The sequence below is a fragment of the Eptatretus burgeri genome, chromosome 20 (assembly GCF_056783735.1).
Source record: "Eptatretus burgeri isolate ZD-2024b chromosome 20, Ebu_testis_v1, whole genome shotgun sequence".
NCBI lineage: Eukaryota > Metazoa > Chordata > Myxini > Myxiniformes > Myxinidae > Eptatretus > Eptatretus burgeri.
Window position 1 is genome coordinate 795,221 of NC_140980.1, and position 17,316 is coordinate 812,536.

General features: G+C 47.4%; 2 protein-coding genes across 10 annotated transcripts in view; one reads left to right on the forward strand and one right to left on the reverse strand.

The window, feature by feature from the left end:
* Window positions 1–17,316, forward strand: part of LOC147008246 (uncharacterized) — a 43,361-nt gene that overhangs the window by 25,021 nt on the left and 1,024 nt on the right. The window contains exons 3-5 of one of the 4 annotated variants that reach the window (XR_015053570.1): window positions 8,268–8,485; window positions 9,068–9,256; window positions 9,926–10,413. The gene's annotated coding sequence lies outside the window, so the exon portion shown is untranslated. Of the gene's footprint in view, window positions 1–7,108; window positions 7,469–8,267; window positions 8,486–9,067; window positions 9,257–9,925; window positions 10,414–17,316 lie in introns of those variants that run through there. The other 3 variants (XR_015053571.1, XR_015053572.1, XR_015053573.1) reach the window with 3 other exon arrangements.
* Window positions 1–17,316, reverse strand: part of LOC147008247 (neural cell adhesion molecule 1-like) — a 41,011-nt gene that overhangs the window by 4,556 nt on the left and 19,139 nt on the right. For 4 of the 6 annotated variants that reach the window (XM_085865310.1, XM_085865309.1, XM_085865313.1 and 1 more), the window contains 7 exons: window positions 15,851–16,029; window positions 14,229–14,377; window positions 10,309–10,468; window positions 7,738–7,925; window positions 7,453–7,549; window positions 6,165–6,347; window positions 3,970–4,089 (listed from right to left, as the gene is read on the reverse strand). In XM_085865310.1, the coding sequence (XP_085721436.1) occupies window positions 3,970–4,089; window positions 6,165–6,347; window positions 7,453–7,549; window positions 7,738–7,925; window positions 10,309–10,468; window positions 14,229–14,377; window positions 15,851–16,029 (1,076 nt within the window). Of the gene's footprint in view, window positions 1–3,969; window positions 4,090–6,164; window positions 6,397–7,452; window positions 7,550–7,737; window positions 7,926–10,308; window positions 10,469–14,228; window positions 14,378–15,850; window positions 16,030–17,316 lie in introns of those variants that run through there. The other 2 variants (XR_015053569.1, XM_085865312.1) reach the window with 2 other exon arrangements.

Consider the following 17,316-nt stretch of genomic DNA (forward strand, 5'->3'; position numbering starts at 1 on the left):
TCTTCCTGTCAAGGCTGGACGACCCCAAGGCAGGAGTTCTGGGCCCAGTCCTATTTCTGATCTTCATTAACGATCTCTCTGACTCTTGGAAAATCCTCTTTATCTATTTGTTGACGACTCCACCATCTGCCATGACATCCCTCACCCTACAGTCAGGTTGCAGCCTCTCCCCTCTCTTCAGATCTTGACAAAATCACAAGCCGGTCAAAACACTTGTAACATCTCCTTCAATCCTGACAAATCTCGCAGTCTCACTATCTCTCTCCGAAAGGACCGTCTGACAAACCCTCCTGGCTTCTACCTACTTTCCTAACAATCTCGTTCTTCTCTCCAGGTCTTCAAGACAACTGTTCACCACCATCTCAGATCGTCCCCAATCCAAAACCATGATCTTTACTCCCGTCGTTAACCCCCACTCCCAAGCCCACATCCTTTCACATTTCCAGTTTCTCCTTCCTGAGAGTTTGCTTCTGCATCCATCTTGTCCATCCCCTGTGTCCTCCCCTTCCCCCTCATTCTTACCTGCATCCCTTGTTTGTCCATCTCCATCTGTTTTGTTCCTCGGCCCTGCTGTTGGTGTTTCCCTCCTGTTTCTGTTTGTCCTTTTGTTCTTGTGTCCTGATTCCTTCTGTGTTCCAGCTCTCCCAAGGGTCTTTACTTTGGAGACATAAAAAAATATTGGTCAAACACCATTTCGTTCCACGCCACATGGACATCCTGCACACCTGGTTTTCTCTCCCTCCTTCCTGATTTATGGTTGTCACCCCTGTTTTTATCCTTTTCATCTCAGAAAGAGGGGTACATGCTTATTGGCAGGACTGGAAGGTCGTTTACATCTGGATGGGTGATTGTATGTTGTGATTGTGATGTCCGTGAGAAGGTCTCGTCTAAAGGTGAACGTGTTGTCAGTAGTTCTTCATTCCTCACCTGATAACCCATTTCATTCTCACTCATAAAAAGCATGATTAAAGAGAATGGGAGAACGTTCCTGAAAGGGTCAGGTCAGGTCAGGTATGGGAGCATGTGCCAGAACAGCGCGTCGCTGCGTCCACTTTCCGCCGGTACTCCAGGGGCCTCCGTCTGGCCATCCCCCAGGCAGATGCCAGGCCCATCCCCATCTCCTTGAGATGATGGTCAACCTGCTGCAACCATGAGGCACGTGGTCGGCCCACTGGCCTCCTCCACTCATGAGACTCCCTCGCTGAGAGAATCTGGTGAGCAGGATCAGCGTCAGGAAAACGAGCCACATGTCCATACAGCCGCAGCTGACGCTCACGGACTATGCAGGTAACAAATCTCATCCGAGTCTCTCTCAGCAACCGCTCGTTGGACACAAAATCCGACCAGCGATAGCCAAGGATTCTCCGAAGAGACCTGGTACCAAAGGAATTAAGTCTCCGTCTCAGATCCTTGGTCAAAGTCCAAGTCTCGCACCCATAGAGCAAGACTGGAAGTACCAAGGACCTGAAGACTCGGACTTTCGTCCTCCCGCACAGGTACCGGCAGCGCCACACCCCATGATCCAGTGAATCCATGACTCCCCAGGCCCAACCCAGACGTCTATTGACCTCCGGCTCACAACCTGCGGAGACATGAATATCACTGCCAAGGTAAGTGAATCTATCCACGACCTCAACATCCTCACCACAAACAGACACAGACAGGACAGCAGCATCCAAGATGTCACCGAAAGCCTGGATCTTTGTTTTGACCCAAGAAATCCGTAATCCCAACGGCTCCGACTCCTCATTCAGCACCTCGAGGGCCCCCAAGAGGATGTCTAAAGTCTCCGCAAAGATGACTGCATCATCTGCAAAATCAAGGTCCGAGATCTTGACATTGCCAAACGATGCACCGCAACTTGATCTCTCCGACATCCTCCCAAAAATCCAGTCCATACAAGTGCTGAAAAGTGTGGGGGCAAGTACACATCCCTGACGAACTCCAGTAACAACTGGAAATAAGTCAGAGGCAGTACCACCACACTTCACAGCACTCTCAGTACCAGAGTAGAGTTCAGACATCAGATCGATCAGTTTCGGTGGCACCCCACGAAGACCAAGAATCCTCCAGAGGACATCCCGATTCACTGAATCGAACGCTTTACAGAGATCAACAAAGGCTGCAAGCAGCCCCTGCCGAAACTCTCGTCTGCGTTCAGTGAGGACACGAAGAGCAAGGATACGGTCAATCGTTGACCTCTTTGGTGTAAAGCCTGACTGCTCTGGACGCTGGTGCTCAAGCAGATGGTGGCGAACCCTATCAAGAATTATCCGAGCAAAGACCTTGCCCGGCACTGAGAGCAGCGTCACCCCTCGGTAGTTGTTGCAGTCTTGGCGATCACCCTTCCCTTTCCAGAGAGGGACAACAAGGCCCCTCTTCCAGTCAGTTGGGATGATGCCTGTGTTCCAGGCAGAGCACAAAACTGCATGCAACGGCCTTGAGTGCAGCATTTCCACCAGCCTTGAGAAGTTCAGCATGGATGCCACAGATCCCTGGAGCTTTGCCCCGTTTCAACTGGTTCACCGCAGCCCGTGTTTCCACAAGCGATGGTGGACCACAGTTGATTCGAGGGTCAGCAACAGGGATTGTAACACCCTTGACGTCCAACTCGACAGCTGGGGGATCAGCCTGGTACAACCGCTCAAAGTAACCGGCCCAGCGGGCCTTTCTAAAACTCAGACTCCTCTGTCAAGAGCCTACCACTCTCTGCTCGGAACTGCAGTGCTCCGAGGATGGGCTTGGATGAACGTAATGCGCGAATTCCCCTGTAAGCGGGACGAGAATCACCTGTCCACAGGTAATGCTCTACCCCTCACAGATTCCTCGCACATAGGGCCTCCTTGTCCACCCTCAGTGCACGCAGTACAGTTTTACGCCTCAGCTCCCTGAACAGCTCAGCTCTGCCATTCAGCCTGGCCCTGCGACTCTGGTCAATGGTATCCAGTGTCCCTTGAGAGACAAAATTCTTCTTTGCCCTGCGGTGAACTCCAAGGCATCCACCGGCAACATCAAGGACGGTGGTCTTGAAGGTGCTCCACAACTCTTCAGGACCCCCCAAAGCACCCAGACCCCCCAAGTGTCCACTCAGCCTGTTCGCAAACTCCTCAGCTACTCTCTCATCCCTGAGCTTGGCAACATCCAGCCTAGGCTGGGATGGTACCATTCTCCAGGATTTAAGGTGCAGCTTTAGAGTTGCTACAACAAGCCTGTGGTCAGTATTGAGGAACTGAGCACTCCGGTAAGACCCTGCAGTTCTGGATCATCCTCCAACGACCGTCAATGAGGACATGGTCAATCTCCTTTGCCACACCGCCAGCGTTGGAATACCAAGTCCAGCGATGAGCTTGCGGGCGCTGAAACCATGAACCAGCCACCCTAAGTCCATGACTTCTTGCAAAGTCAAGGAACTTAGTGCTATTCTGGTTCATAGTTCCTGACCCATGGGGACCAACACACACCTCATAACCATCCCTATCAGTTCCAGTCGATGCATTGAAATCCCCCAAGACTAGAAGTGTATCTCGTCTGAAAGGGGAAAGGGGAAAGGAATCAATCCACGGACACGTTTCTGGCTCCCTGCCTATCATCAGCACGAGGTGAATTCCGTCCAGAAGATGAGGCCGCAGTTCGTCCCGCAAGGAAATTTCTACCACGAGCATTCCTTAAATGGAAGGAGATGGGTGCAGGAAGTCCACCCATCAACATGTTGCGACATCGATGACGGTCGACTTTATTCTGAGGCGTTGTGAGTTGCGATGCGATAAGACCAACAAAGTCAGGAAGTCGGTGAATCTTGTGATGGGTACTGAATCAAACAAAACACACAAACAAGATAAGATAACCTGTGGATTTTGTAAGGAGAGTACCATTGATGAAACAAAACGAGACTGTCATGCTTCCTCGCCTGACCGAATGATTAACTGGGTTTATAGTAGTAGTTAGCAACGGCTGAAGACCCAGGCTTACAGAGAGGCGTCGTTTCAAATTGTAAGCTCGTGTTGAACTCTCCGAGGCCGGCACCATTGCGAGCGGCGACTTGCACGTCGTATCGTTTCTCTGGTTCCAACCCAGTCAGGTGCACAAGCTCTGGGGAGGAAGACATGTCGGAGTTAAGGCCTCGTGAGGCAAACGATGAACAATTCATGACTCTATGCAAGATTATCAGTGGGATGTGATGGGTATGCAACGTGCAATTTTTGTATATTTTCTTTCTTTTTTTCTTGACAAGAGCAAAGGCTCATGGAAGAGCAAGTGAGAACTGACAGTGGGCCAAATAAGGAGGGAATGGATGGACAGGAAAAGAGGAGGAGAGAAAAGAGGAGAGAAAAGAGGAGAGCCCATGGGAGTCGGTCTGTCTGTCTCTATTGTCGTTTGTTATCTTCTTTCTCATTGCTTCGCACATCGTCACCAAACCTCATTAGCAAAATTAGCAGTCTTACAGTTCTGCCTCCGCCATTTTTATTAACTTTCAACCACACTCCTCAGAGGACTTCTTACATGATTGGTTACGGGATTGATGTTGTTGTCCCATCGCCCATCGTTGACGAGTATATCGTCTGGTCGGAACTAATTCCAGAAATACACGAGCGGCAAAAAGCAGAACGGCACTCGGTGGAGTGCGTACCTCCGCCAGGCTGAAAAGTTCACGTTTTGTGTCCCACTGATCGGCCGGATCTTGATTCGGACCTGAAGCAAAATCGAATCGGCTTGTTCGCATCACCGAACCAACTCATCCAGCAAGTTTTGTCATCGCTCGTCCACAACGTTATGAATTATCATGCCGCATATCGTTTGGTGAAGAATTACTCCAATAAATTTCTCGAATCCGGATCCGGATCTCCAGCAAAATCGAATCAATTCGTCCTTGGCACACGCCCAACCTGTCCACCAAGCTTCGTCCGAACCCGTCCACAACTTTTTGGAGAGATCCTCCGAAAACAGACAGACAAGGGGCCTGGAAACATCACGTCCGTCCACCTTGGGCGGCGGAGGTAAAAACAATGAAGTACAACTAGAGAGGGAATGATTCCTTATCAGAGAACAATGAAAGCACCCAACTTGGACATCACGCACTCGTATTGTGCTTGTGAGGCCTTTGCTTTGCAGAGAGCACCTCGCATTGTTTTCATGCTTCCGGTGAGTTTGTCAATGTCCAGGTGTGAAATATTCTTCTTTCACACTTTAATAACTCGCGGACGACGAAAAGCTTGGATGTGATGCCGATTAAACGGAAGAACGGAACGTTCAGGACGCTCGGGAAGGCCTCGACACTCTCATTGCTCGGGCAAAGAAATGACCGGAACAGTTCAACGTCAGGAAACTCACATGTTCTGGGAGAAATAGAGACCAGGGGAAAGCAAGGGGTCTTCTTGGAGCACGTGACACCGAAGGACCCGGAAACGAATTTGAGCAGGAAGTGCGGTGCGAGGAAGCTGGAGGAAAAGCTCATGGGATTCTGGGATGTATTGGCAGGATGTTCGTTTTATCGGTCGAACGGGGTAGTGTTAACACTGCACAAGAACGTTGTGAGGTCTCACCTTGAATACGGTGTACAGGTGTGGTCGCTACGTCTGAGGAAGGACGTAGCTGCCATTATCGAGGGGGTTCAGTGTGGAGCTGCCAGCTCAAGTCAGCGATGAGGAGCGGCTGAAGGACGCCAGACTTTATACATTGTAAAGGAGGTGACTGTGAGGGTATCTGGTGATGTTTTGAGATAATGAAGGGCAGAGCCAATATGGATGGAAGGAAATTATTATTATTATTATTATTATTTTTTACCAGGATGGACAATGACAGACACAGGCGGCACTGCTCGAGAGGGACAAAGAGGAGAGTGAGGACGGAAGCAAGATGGGGGGTGTTTCACAAAGAGAGGAGATCTGTGAAATGGTCTTCCTGGGAAAGACAACGGAACGAAATAATCTCCACTTCCAGCGAGTTCACGTGGCACGAATCGTCCTTTCAGAGCACGTGACCGAGGCGAATCGCCGGCAAGACCCGCCATTGTCGCGCTCTGAGCGCGGACCCAAAGAATGTGTCGATGTACATTCCACCACGTACCATGGAATGACTCATTCTCACGTGTCCCCCCATTTTACACCCCCTCGAGCACGTGCGGAACAAGTGGGTCGCGGTCGGTGAACGGAAGAGTGCGTTCAAACCTTGTTCACTGTCGGTGGTGAACGTCTTCCACTCGGGATTGTTCTCACAGTCACCCGCGGGTCGAACACGAATTACAAACTCCGACACAGGAACTCCACCGGTCGTCTCCGGTTGACCCAGGCGGACGTCGACCGACGTGGCACGCGGGCGGATGTTGGAAATGGAAGGCGCTGAGGGGGGGACTGGAGCGATTGGACATCGAGACAGTCTTCGCATTTATCACTTCAGAGTCTAAAGAAGAAATTGTACAAATGTTTATTAAATAATAAATGTTCATCAGGTGTGATCCAAACATATATATAATATTGTAAAAGGCAATTTATCTGTGTGTACGTGTGAAAGTCCGAGAACGGCTCGGCCAATCTCAACCGGATGTGGGGTACGTGCTGGGGGCACCCAGCGTCAGGTCACTGACACAAAAAAACAACCCCAACCCTCCTGCGAGGGAGAGAGACACGAGTTTCGTTTGTGCACATGGCACAAAATATATTTGCTCAACCTTCCGCAATATCCACCACCTCCTCTCGAGGCTGCTCCCAGAGAGAGAGAGAGAGAGGGACGAGGTGTTTCCAGTCACTGAAAAGCAGGTAATTCAAAGATGGCCATCAGGTGGTGCGTCACACCGGCTTGTCGTGCACCTGTGTCCTCACTGGGACTGGTCCTTGGAAAGTGAAGCTGTGAGTTCACCGGTAAATTTCGGACTTACTGTCATGAAGACGAGTTTTGTAACAGTTTAAGGGAGATGCATTGCTTGTGAAGTGTAAAGGGTTAAAAACTGCAGCAAATCGTCAAGTTTGAAATTTGATTTCGTGGAAGTTTATTAATTTGATAAAATCAGTGGGTCGGGCTTCTTCTTCTTCTTCTTCTCCTGCTTCTTGCATCATGCAGCTTGGCTGCCAGGTTGCTCTTGACTATGCCACTGATGCTGTACCCTTTATACCAGGACGCTGGTACTCATTTTGCCGACCTCAGAAGGATGACAAGCTGAGTCAACCCCACCTGGTGTTGATTCAGCAGCCAACGGGGCTCGAACTCAAGACCCTAAGATCACAAGCCAGCCACCATCACCACTAAGCCAAGACCAGGCTGGGAGGGTGTGGGGCTGTGGGATATCATTTACTGGTACATCAAGGATGTTTCGTTTAAACATGTTTTCTGCAATCTGTCCACAACTTTTTGAGATATCCTGTTCACAGACAGACAGACAGACAGCCAGACAAGGGTGAAAACATAACCTCCGTCCAACTTGTGTGGCGAAGGTAATAAATCCATAATTTATCATCGTACCGGCAAGAATAAGCTCATAAAACACGCTCTTCTCGCCCTCCAAGTTGCTGGCTTCACATCTGTATCTGCCGAAGTCTTCATCGCTCTCAGGGGTGATCTGGGAAGTCAAGAAGACCACAAGGGACAAAAAAAAGTCACAAACTTGCCCAATCTGCTCTCACATCGTAATATTCACCACCGACATGTTGATGCACTCATGGAAATATACACCTGTGATGAAAACAGCCAATGTGTTCGTCATAGTAGAGGGACAATGTGACCACAAATGTCCCGCGACATCCTCACCTGAAGTATACTGTAGTATTCGAAGGTGGAGATTTTGTGACGAGTGTGTCGATCGAAGGGAATTTTATCGACATTTCGATACCAAAGCAAGATCGGAAAATGGTTGGCAGAGAAGCTGCACGTCAGGTTTACCGCTTTGCCCATCCAGGTGTAGAACGTGACGGGGACATCGTCAAACCTTGGAGAAACTGCGTGAACAAGGACAATGGAAATGTGACAGTGAATACAATGGATCTTACATAATAAGCATGCACTGCGCTGGTATTCTTTCTCCAATTATTCTGTATTTTCTTCTCTAAACTTCTGGTGTGACTTCATATTGTTATGTGGAAATGGTGGGAAGGCGGGGGTTTCCATAGCGACAATGTGGAAAGAATTGTCTGGACTGTGTGGTTGAGTAGGTTAGATTTGCCTCTGTATTGGGGACCTGTCAGCGGCACATCATATGTAATACTAGATGTGCACTGACAAAGTGGTGATTGTAATCAGAGAATAGTGTGGAGTAAGGTTATACTGTCTGACCTCAACAGGTGAGGCGAGGTCGAAAACCTGTAGCACCCAACACTTTAATGGAAACAACACAGGCCATTTGGCCAAAGGACAGCGGGCCACGGCGGCGAAGTGAGCCGTGGAGCTCTGGCCAGGGGTGGAACACTTTTGCGAGGGAACACCGAAAGATGGCGCCACACATCCACATGAATGGGTGGCCAATGAGAGGAACCCGACGTGCATGAGGGTGGTCCCGGAGGTGATGAAGGCTGTATTCATGCACGCAAGCGGCAGTTATCATTTGGTTACAGTGGAGACAACTCTCTCTCTCTCCCTCTCTCTCCCACTCCTCTCTCTCTCTCTCTCTCTCTCTCTCTCTCTCTCTCTCTCTCTCTCTCTCTCTCTCTCTCTCTCTCTCTCTCACTCCCTCTCTCTCTCTCCTGCATCTTTCTCTCCTCCCCCTCTCTCTCCTGCACCTCTCTCTCTCTCTCTCTCTCTCTCTCTGTCTCTCTCTCTCTCTCTCTCTCTCTCTCTCTCTCTCTCTCTCTCTCTCTCCCTCCCTCTCTCTCTCTCTCTCTCTCTCTCTCTCTCTCTCTCTCTCTCTCTCTCTCTCTCTCTCTCTCTCTCTCTCTCTCTCTCTCTCTCTCTCTCTCTCTCTCTCTCTCTCTCTCTCTCTCTCTCTCTCTCTCTCTCTCTCTCTCTCCCTCTCTCTCTCTCCCTCCCTCTCTCTCCCTCTCTCTCTCTGTTTGAAATTACCTAAGGTTGATAATTCCGGAAAAAATCCTTTCTGGTCTTTCACCCTCTACCTTTTCTGTGTCCCCATCCCTCTCTTCCCTACCAGGTTTCTGCAGGGTGCACGTGGTTGGTCTGGCAGTCACCCCCTTCTTGAGAAACTTCCAAAATCCAGGTTCACCACTCTCCTCCACTCATTCGTTACTTTTTTTTATGACCTGTGGAACCAACTTCCTCAATCTCTTCAATCTCATTCTCCCCTCCAGAGATTCACGACAGCTATTCACCACCATCTCAGGTGACCCCCATTCATACTCGTCATCTTTGCTACCCTAATTAACCCTCCACAAGCCCACCCTTAATTTCCAGCTGATTGATTGTGTTTCCCCTCTCCCTCACCCTCCTTTTAGTTCATCGTTCCATTTCTGTTAAATCACATCCAGCGTTCCTTCCTCTTCTTCCTGTGCTTGAGCTTGTATCCAGCTTGTTCACCCCACACGTCCTCCTCCCCCCCCTTGATCTCATTCTTCACCATGCCCATTCTTCCTCCAAGTGTCCCCCTGTTGTGTATTTATACCCCGTTGTTGATGTCCCCCCCTCCCCCTTCATAGCTCTTTCACGAGCCCCGGCTTTGTAGACAAAAAGCTCGAGGTGTGCTCATCATGTACACAGATTGTGAATCCATTCCTATGTACCTAAGTTATGAAATTGAGTTACACATCATCCACCATTTGTTGTTTCCTTGGGAGCCGGACATGAAATTCGTGGCTTCCCAGAGTATCGCAGAGGTGTTGGGGGTGTGGGGGGGGGGGGGTCAGAGCCACATTGATCTTCATTGGCGCAGTCATCTTGGATTTTGCTTTTGTGAACGACACTTTTACCTTTAACATCTGATGTCAATTTTTGATTGGAAGAAAGCGACATCTTTCCAACATTTCTCACATTGGGTGTTCATTGTTCCTTTCAGATTGTGCGGTTATTGTCCATTTCAAATCCTTGGCAGAACCATCTTGTCGTCTCGATGTTTGAGTTCCCTGTGTTCTTCAACTCGATTGCCCAACTTTGATACACAACAATCTTGATCCCAATGTTCTCATCAATCAGCAGCAATGTCCTCAAGGAAATGTTCTTCTTCCTCATGGAAATTTTAAACAGTGTCCTCCAACAGCCAGGGAGAAGGCCTGACCAAACAAGACTCAACATGAACTTACGATTTCCTCCCAGGGAGGATGAAACTCATCACTAGCTGGAGAGGTCTTCGGTGGTGAAAAGTGTTGTGCAGATTTCTTGGTGGACATCACAAATTGTACAATAAATTAAATAAAGAAACTTTGAGAAACAGAGACTTACACGCCACATTTAGGAGCGTGGCTCCCACTGCTGTCCCTGCATTGTTGGAAGCGACACACTCGTAGATTCCATCGTTTGTGTATTGCAAATTTGTCAGGGTCAGAGTGGAAGTGACTGCGCTGAAAAGAAAACCTTCGCCTTTATTTGAAGAGGTCTGGGTCTGGGTTTCACACCGGGGTTGGGGTGAAAATAACAGCACAATAAGACAAGCTGTAATCCAATGACAGAAAAAAATCAGTTGCTCGATGAGAAGAATGTTTGTATTAGCATTTAGTAAACAAAATATTAAACAATAAGTGAAGGGAACGGTGGGATGGAACCACCATTCAATCCTACAGTTCTCTCCAGAGCTTGAGGCAAGTGGAACACGACGACAATCTTACATCATTCACCATTCTGACCTGCGATCTATCGTGCCACCATTATTCCTCCCTCACGCAATGATCATGTGACCCAATCTGGAAATTAAAATGACTACTGTCGGGCACCGGTATTCATGGGGGATACGTTCCTGGAAAATTCCACAAATAGCGAATAACGGGGAATTATTTCAATGGAAAAGGGTGGGATAGGTTCCTGGAAAATTCCGCAAAGAGTGAATGCGCGAATAACGGGGCATTATTTCAATGGAATAAGGAGGGATACGTTCCTGGAAAATTCCACAAATAGTGAATCTGCGAATAATGGGGAATTATTTTAATGGAAAAAGGGGGGATAGGTTCCTGGAAAAATTCCGCAAAGAGTGAATCAGCGAATAATGGGCCATTATTTCAATGGAAAAGGGGGGAAGGGTTCCTGGAAAATTCCGCAAAGAGCGAATCCGCAAATAACGGGGCATTATTTTAATGTAAAAAGTGGGGATAGGTTCCTGGAAAATTCCGCAAAGAGTGAATCTGCGAATAACGGGGCATTATTTCAATGGAAAAAAGGGGGGGATAGGTTCCTGGAAAATTCCGCAAAGAGAGAATCCACGAATAACGGGGCATTATTTCAATGGAAAAGGGGGGATAGGTTCCTGGAAAATTCCACAAAGAGTGAATCTGCAAATAACGGGGCATTATTTTAATGGGAAAAGGGGAGATAGGTTCCTGGAAAATTCCGCAAAGAGTGAATCCACGAATAACGGGGCATTATTTCAATGGAAAAAGGGGGGGATAGGTTCCTGGAAAATTCCGCAAAGAGAGAATCCACGAATAACGGGGCATTATTTCAATGGAAAAGGGGGGATAGGTTCCTGGAAAATTCCACAAAGAGTGAATCCGCGAATAACGGGGCATTATTTTAATGGAAAAAGGGGGGATAGGTTCCTGGAAAATTCCGCAAAGAGTGAATCCGCGAATAACGGGGCATTATTTTAATGGAAAAAGGGGGGATAGGTTCCTGGAAAATTCCGCAAAGAGTGAATCCACGAATAACGGGGCATTATTTCAATGGAAAAGGGGGGATAGGTTCCTGGAAAATTCCGCAAAGAGCGAATCCGCGAATAACGGGGCATTATTTTAATGGAAAAAGGGGGGATAGGTTCCTGGAAAATTCCGCAAAGAGTGAATCCGCGAATAACGGGGCATTATTTCAATGGAAAAAGGGGGGGATAGGTTCCTGGAAAATTCCGCAAAGAGCGAATCCGCGAATAGCGGGGCATTATTTTAATGGAAAAGGGGGGGATGGGTTCCTGGAAAATTCCGCAAAGAGTGAATCCGTGAATAACGGGGCATTATTTTAATGGAAAAAGGGGGGATAGGTTCCTGGAAAATTCCGCAAAGAGTGAATCTGCAAATAACGGGGCATTATTTTAATGGAAAAAGGGGGGATAGGTTCCTGGAAAATTCCGCAAAGAGTGAATCCACGAATAATGGGGCATTATTTCAATGGAAAAGGGGGTGGGGGTATAGGTTCCTGGAAAATTCCGCAAAGAGTGAATCTGCGAATAATGGGGCATTATTTCAATGGAAAAAGGGGGGATAGGTTCCTGGAAAATTCCGCAGAGTGAATCCACGAATAACGGGGCATTATTTTAATGGAAAAGGGGGGATAGGTTCCTGGCCGTTAGTGATTCATGAGGGAGAATCAAAAAATCCAGTGAAAAATCGCAGAAAACCGTGAATACACCAGCAAAAAAATCCGTCAATACGCATCCAAACAAAAAAAAAACACAAAAAGGCGAAGCACAGGGCCGCAAATGTTGGAGCAGGCCACATTTTATAAACCACGAATACGTGGGATCCGTAAATAGCGAATCCGCAAAAAGCGGGGTCCGACAGTCCGACAGGAAACTCGAGGAAAGGCAATGAAGGGTTCCTTTGAGAATATTACATTTTTGGAGGTGCTGTTGAATTCCTGTTATGGACAAGCCTGTTGTTTCAAGAAGGAGCGCCACCCGATGGGATCTGGCATTACAAATCTTCTTCTTCTTGTATAAAGAAAGTTTAAACAATTTAACAAAATGCATGAGGGTGATGTTGAAATCTGAGTGAGAATAATTTGAAAATTCCAAAATGTTTCATTTCACTCCTTTTAAGCGGCGGTTCAAACCAAAGAATCCAACACGGAGCTTAGCAACGAAGCGAAAGTGATTTTTCCTCGCGCCATTTGTTCGCAGAAAGGATGGTTGATGAAGGTTATGTCAGCTGACTTCCAAGCAGATGGATGATGACCTCGGGCAAATTTGAGTGAATAGAGCAGAATGTTTGTGAAGTCCAACATGACGTCATTTGATTAATCCATCAGCGAAGCGACGGGTACTTTTGCTCGTTGTCGAGCTACACCTTCCTTTGATATCCCTTTGTGGGTTTCCATGATCCATCTCAGATTTGTGATTTGATCTCTCGCACCTCTTCCTCTTCCGAAATCTGCTTGCTCAACCGGCATGTGTCGCTTCATGAAGTCTTCAGTTCTGTGTTGAATGGTCTCATGTGGAATCAAGGCAATTGTTCGGTAATTTGAACATTGTCTTGGATCCCCTTTCGTTGGTAAAGGTATGTCGACCGACTGCTTCCACCTTTTTTAGACCACACAATCCTCCTCTGGAACTGTGTACAGATAGCTGTTAAAAATTTGAATGTCTCCTCCCCAACTACCTTCAAGGGTAGTTTTGGGATTTCATCGGTGTCTGGTGCTTCTCCATTTGCCAGCTCTTTCCAGGGCTCTCTACGTGGGTCACATTCTATCACAATTACTTCTTGATATTCTCTTTCTTCAAAGGTTGTCTTCCTATTGCTATCTCGTTTGTATCGAGTTCCATTTTAGTCCTTCCTTGTTTCTTTCACCGGCGTTTCTTTCCATCAGGTCTTTTCCTGTTCGACTCCGAAGGAACCCAATCCCAGACCGAAACTTTCCTGTGATCTCTTGTGTACGTAGATAGCTGGGTTGATTTGACGATCCTTCGGGAGTGACAGGGGGAAATTGTGAGATCCTTCTGGATTGAAGGCCGTGTTCCATTTATCAGACCAACATAGAATTAATTCCAGATCAGCAGAGAGCGATGCAGCCTCTGTCTGCCCATCAATATGATTGGGGTGCTGTATTACACTGTGTGGAGTCGTCTGAAAAAAGGACAGCTTGAGAGTTCACAGCACTTGAGAGACTTGACCAAAGGGGACTTGACTTGAGGGACTACAAAAAGGACAAAGAGTTTTATTATTTTAAGATAATCCGTTAAATTGTGCAAACTAAAGCCTAAAATTACTGGATTTGTTGTTTCCCAAATACCTTCCATTGGATAACTGTGATCCAATATTTTTCTAAGGGTCAGGGAGGGGGCAGAGCCAACGATACAAACTTCCATCTTCCAAATCTGACATGATGATGTGAAGTAAACTCCAGACTGTGTCCGCCCAGAATGAGGTGCTATTCTAATCGGACATTTCTAAATACCAGACCTCCATTTCTTTTTGTGCAAAAAACATCCTCCAGTGACTTACCTGTTCGCCATTGCGGATTTCTGTGCCGTCCTTACGCCGCCAGGTGATTGTCGGAGTGGGTACACCATCAGACTGACACGTCAGCTGTGTCATATTGTCTCCTTCCGTTGCATCAATTAATTCCACCATCGTCACCTTTGAAGGGGGAACTGCATGAGGGTTTGGAAGGAAAATCAAAAGGGTGTAAGTCAGATGTTTTAACCTCGAGTCTTTTGACATGATTAAACATTCTCAGTGGTGATGCAGAGAATCATCCGGATAAACTCCAAGAACGAATTCCAAGGTTAGACAAGCCCATTGTGGACCACAGGAAACCAGTGAAGAATCAGCTTGTCCCAAGCAAGATGGCATTAAGTTTGTGTTCGGGTTGTTCCATGAGCACCATCGGTGTCCTGTACCTGAAAGTGTGGGAAGTTGTGTACGAAATGATAGGGACGGGGGATGGAGCCAAATGGGTTCGGACTTTGTAATTGGGTTCAGAAAAGGTAATGGAGCCCGAGTGGACCAAGGTAGGGCCATAGCAAGTGGAACAGAAACCCAGTGGGCCGAGGCAGGGCCATTCTTTATCTTATCAGGATAGAAAAGATCATGGTTTTGAATTGGGGACGATCTGAGATGGTGGTGAACAGCTCTCTTGAAGACCTGGAGGGAAGCATGAGATTGAAGAGGATGTGGAAGTTGATTCCACAGGTGGGGAAAAAAGAGGAACAAATGGGAGGAGGTGTGCAGTAGTCCTGGATTTTGGTAGTTTCACCAAGAAGGGGCTTGATGGTGGACCGTGTGAGCCCTGTGGGAACCTGGAGAAGACAAAGCACGGACAGAACAGAGGTGTAAGACCAGAAAAGAGGCGGTAGAAGACAGAGAGACCACCGGCCAGTCTGCGATGGTGAAGTGAGAGGCCCGTTGACTCAGCTTCGTCATGGGAGACTCCATAAAACTTGGAGGTCTTCGTTTCCAAGGCAGGGGAGGCAGCCCAGAGAAGAGCAGTACTCCGTGAAGATGCGGAGGAAGGTCTTGCAGGTGGATAGGAGTTCAGGTGTGCCAAGGAAGGACTTTGTACGACGGAGAATGCCCAGTTAGTGGCTGGCTTTGGAGGTCGACTTTGGAATGTGGTTTGCCCAACAAAGATCGTGGCTGACAGTGAGACCCAGGAGATTGAATGCCTGAACCTCCTCAAGAGGATTGTCAAGGAAGTAGATTTTGTGGTTGGGGTAAAACCATTAACATGGACGATGCTTGAACCGCAACAAAACAAACAAACAGATACGGACAACTGAAAAAGCAGGTGAAAGCAAGATGAATGGATGTGCATTTTGTCAACCAACCAACGTAAGGAACCTTGAACATACACCGCCTGAGTGTTAACCACTTCACTCAGCAAAAATGTTGCCTTTCGGTGGAGTGTACACCAGGACACGAGGAGCAGCTCACCCGCCCGGCACATCGGCCATGTTGTTTGGGACACAAGGTTATCAAGATGCCAAAGGAATGATGCTTCTTCTTCAGGCCAGGTCACAGCATGGTTCAAGCACAGAGCAGTGATAATTTTTTTTTTTTTACAGTGAATACATTTATAACAGTTAGGAAGCATATTCCCGAACCGTGACGTCACAGAAACCCACCGAGAGTGTAACTTTCTATCAATGTGACGATGGCCAGGGCAGATCCAAATTTATTTTGAGCGCGGCACACGTACAAGCCTAGGTCAGCTTTTATGACGTTGTGGATGACGAGCTTGTTGCCAACACGCATGAATGAATACTTGGCCGAGGGCTCCAAGGGTACATCGGCATCATACGTTCTGTGCAGGTGCAGGAACGAAACGAAACAAAAGCAAGATGCAACAAGTCCCTGCGAGAAAGAAAGACATGGAAATTTTGGGAAGGAATCCATGAAGGCCCGATAGAACATCATGAGGCGGATTGGATCCAAAACTTGGAAAGGAAAAAGAAACACCGAAAGGAAATATCCCCAGTGAAGGAAAAAAATCAAACAACAACAACAAAATTGCCAAACTTCAGAAGGCCAGGCCCGGATGGAGTTCCAATTTGGAAGCTCGATGGTCTCCGCAGTCACTGTGCTCGAGCACTCAACAAACTTATCCGAGGGGAGGAGGGAATGGATGAACGGCCTTCCTCATCCCAAAATCTGAAAAAACCCAACCACCTCACTAGTAAAGGCCAATAACATGTTTACCAACAACACACAAACTTCTGACGGGAATCAAGACGAGTTGATGGACATGATCGTGCATACCCATTACGGCAGCATCTTCGTCACCCCGACGCGTGCCATGCCCTCTAATGCGATATTTCGATACATTTCCTGGTTCTTCGAAGTATTATGAAGGCGATTTGTGTTCTGGTCTTCAGTTATAGAGAGTAATTAAATTTAAATGAAAGTTTAAACGAGCTTTAAAGGCGTATAAATAAATAATTCTGGGTTTTACCGCCATTTTCCCCAGCACGTATCACACCATAGTATCCAACACGTTACATTAGTTCTTCGTGCCTGTTGTTTGTGTCCTTTATGACGTCCTTAAAAACGGTGAGTTTCCTGTTTGGAAAGATTTTAAATCGTGTTTGACTGCCAGACACAGACAGGGTAAAGGTAAATCAAGCATCTCACTCCTCTCTGCGCATGTGCGATCGGGACGGATTCAAAGGTATCTCGTGAAACGGTACTCCGATGACATTTAAATGGAAATTGGCCGAGATAAGTGTGCCAAGTGCACATTCGTACAACATTGAGCAAAAAAAAAATCCAGGAACTAGAAAACGAAGCATCTTACAAATACAGTACCATCGGAGTCGAAGAGGGCCACGAAATATGTCACAAACAAATGCACAAAACAATTACAAAAGAATACCCCACTCTTTATACCGTTCCTTTTGTTCTGTTACGTCCTGATCCGTTCTATGATCAAGTTCCTCCATGAGCCTCGACATTGTACAGTGTCCATGAGCCTGAAACATAACTCTACCACCTGAAGCTTAGAATCTAAATCCTGAATTCATAGTGCTGCCTTCATCTGGACTTGAAACATACAATCTCAGAGATGCAGACCAGTGTTCCACCAGCGAACCAC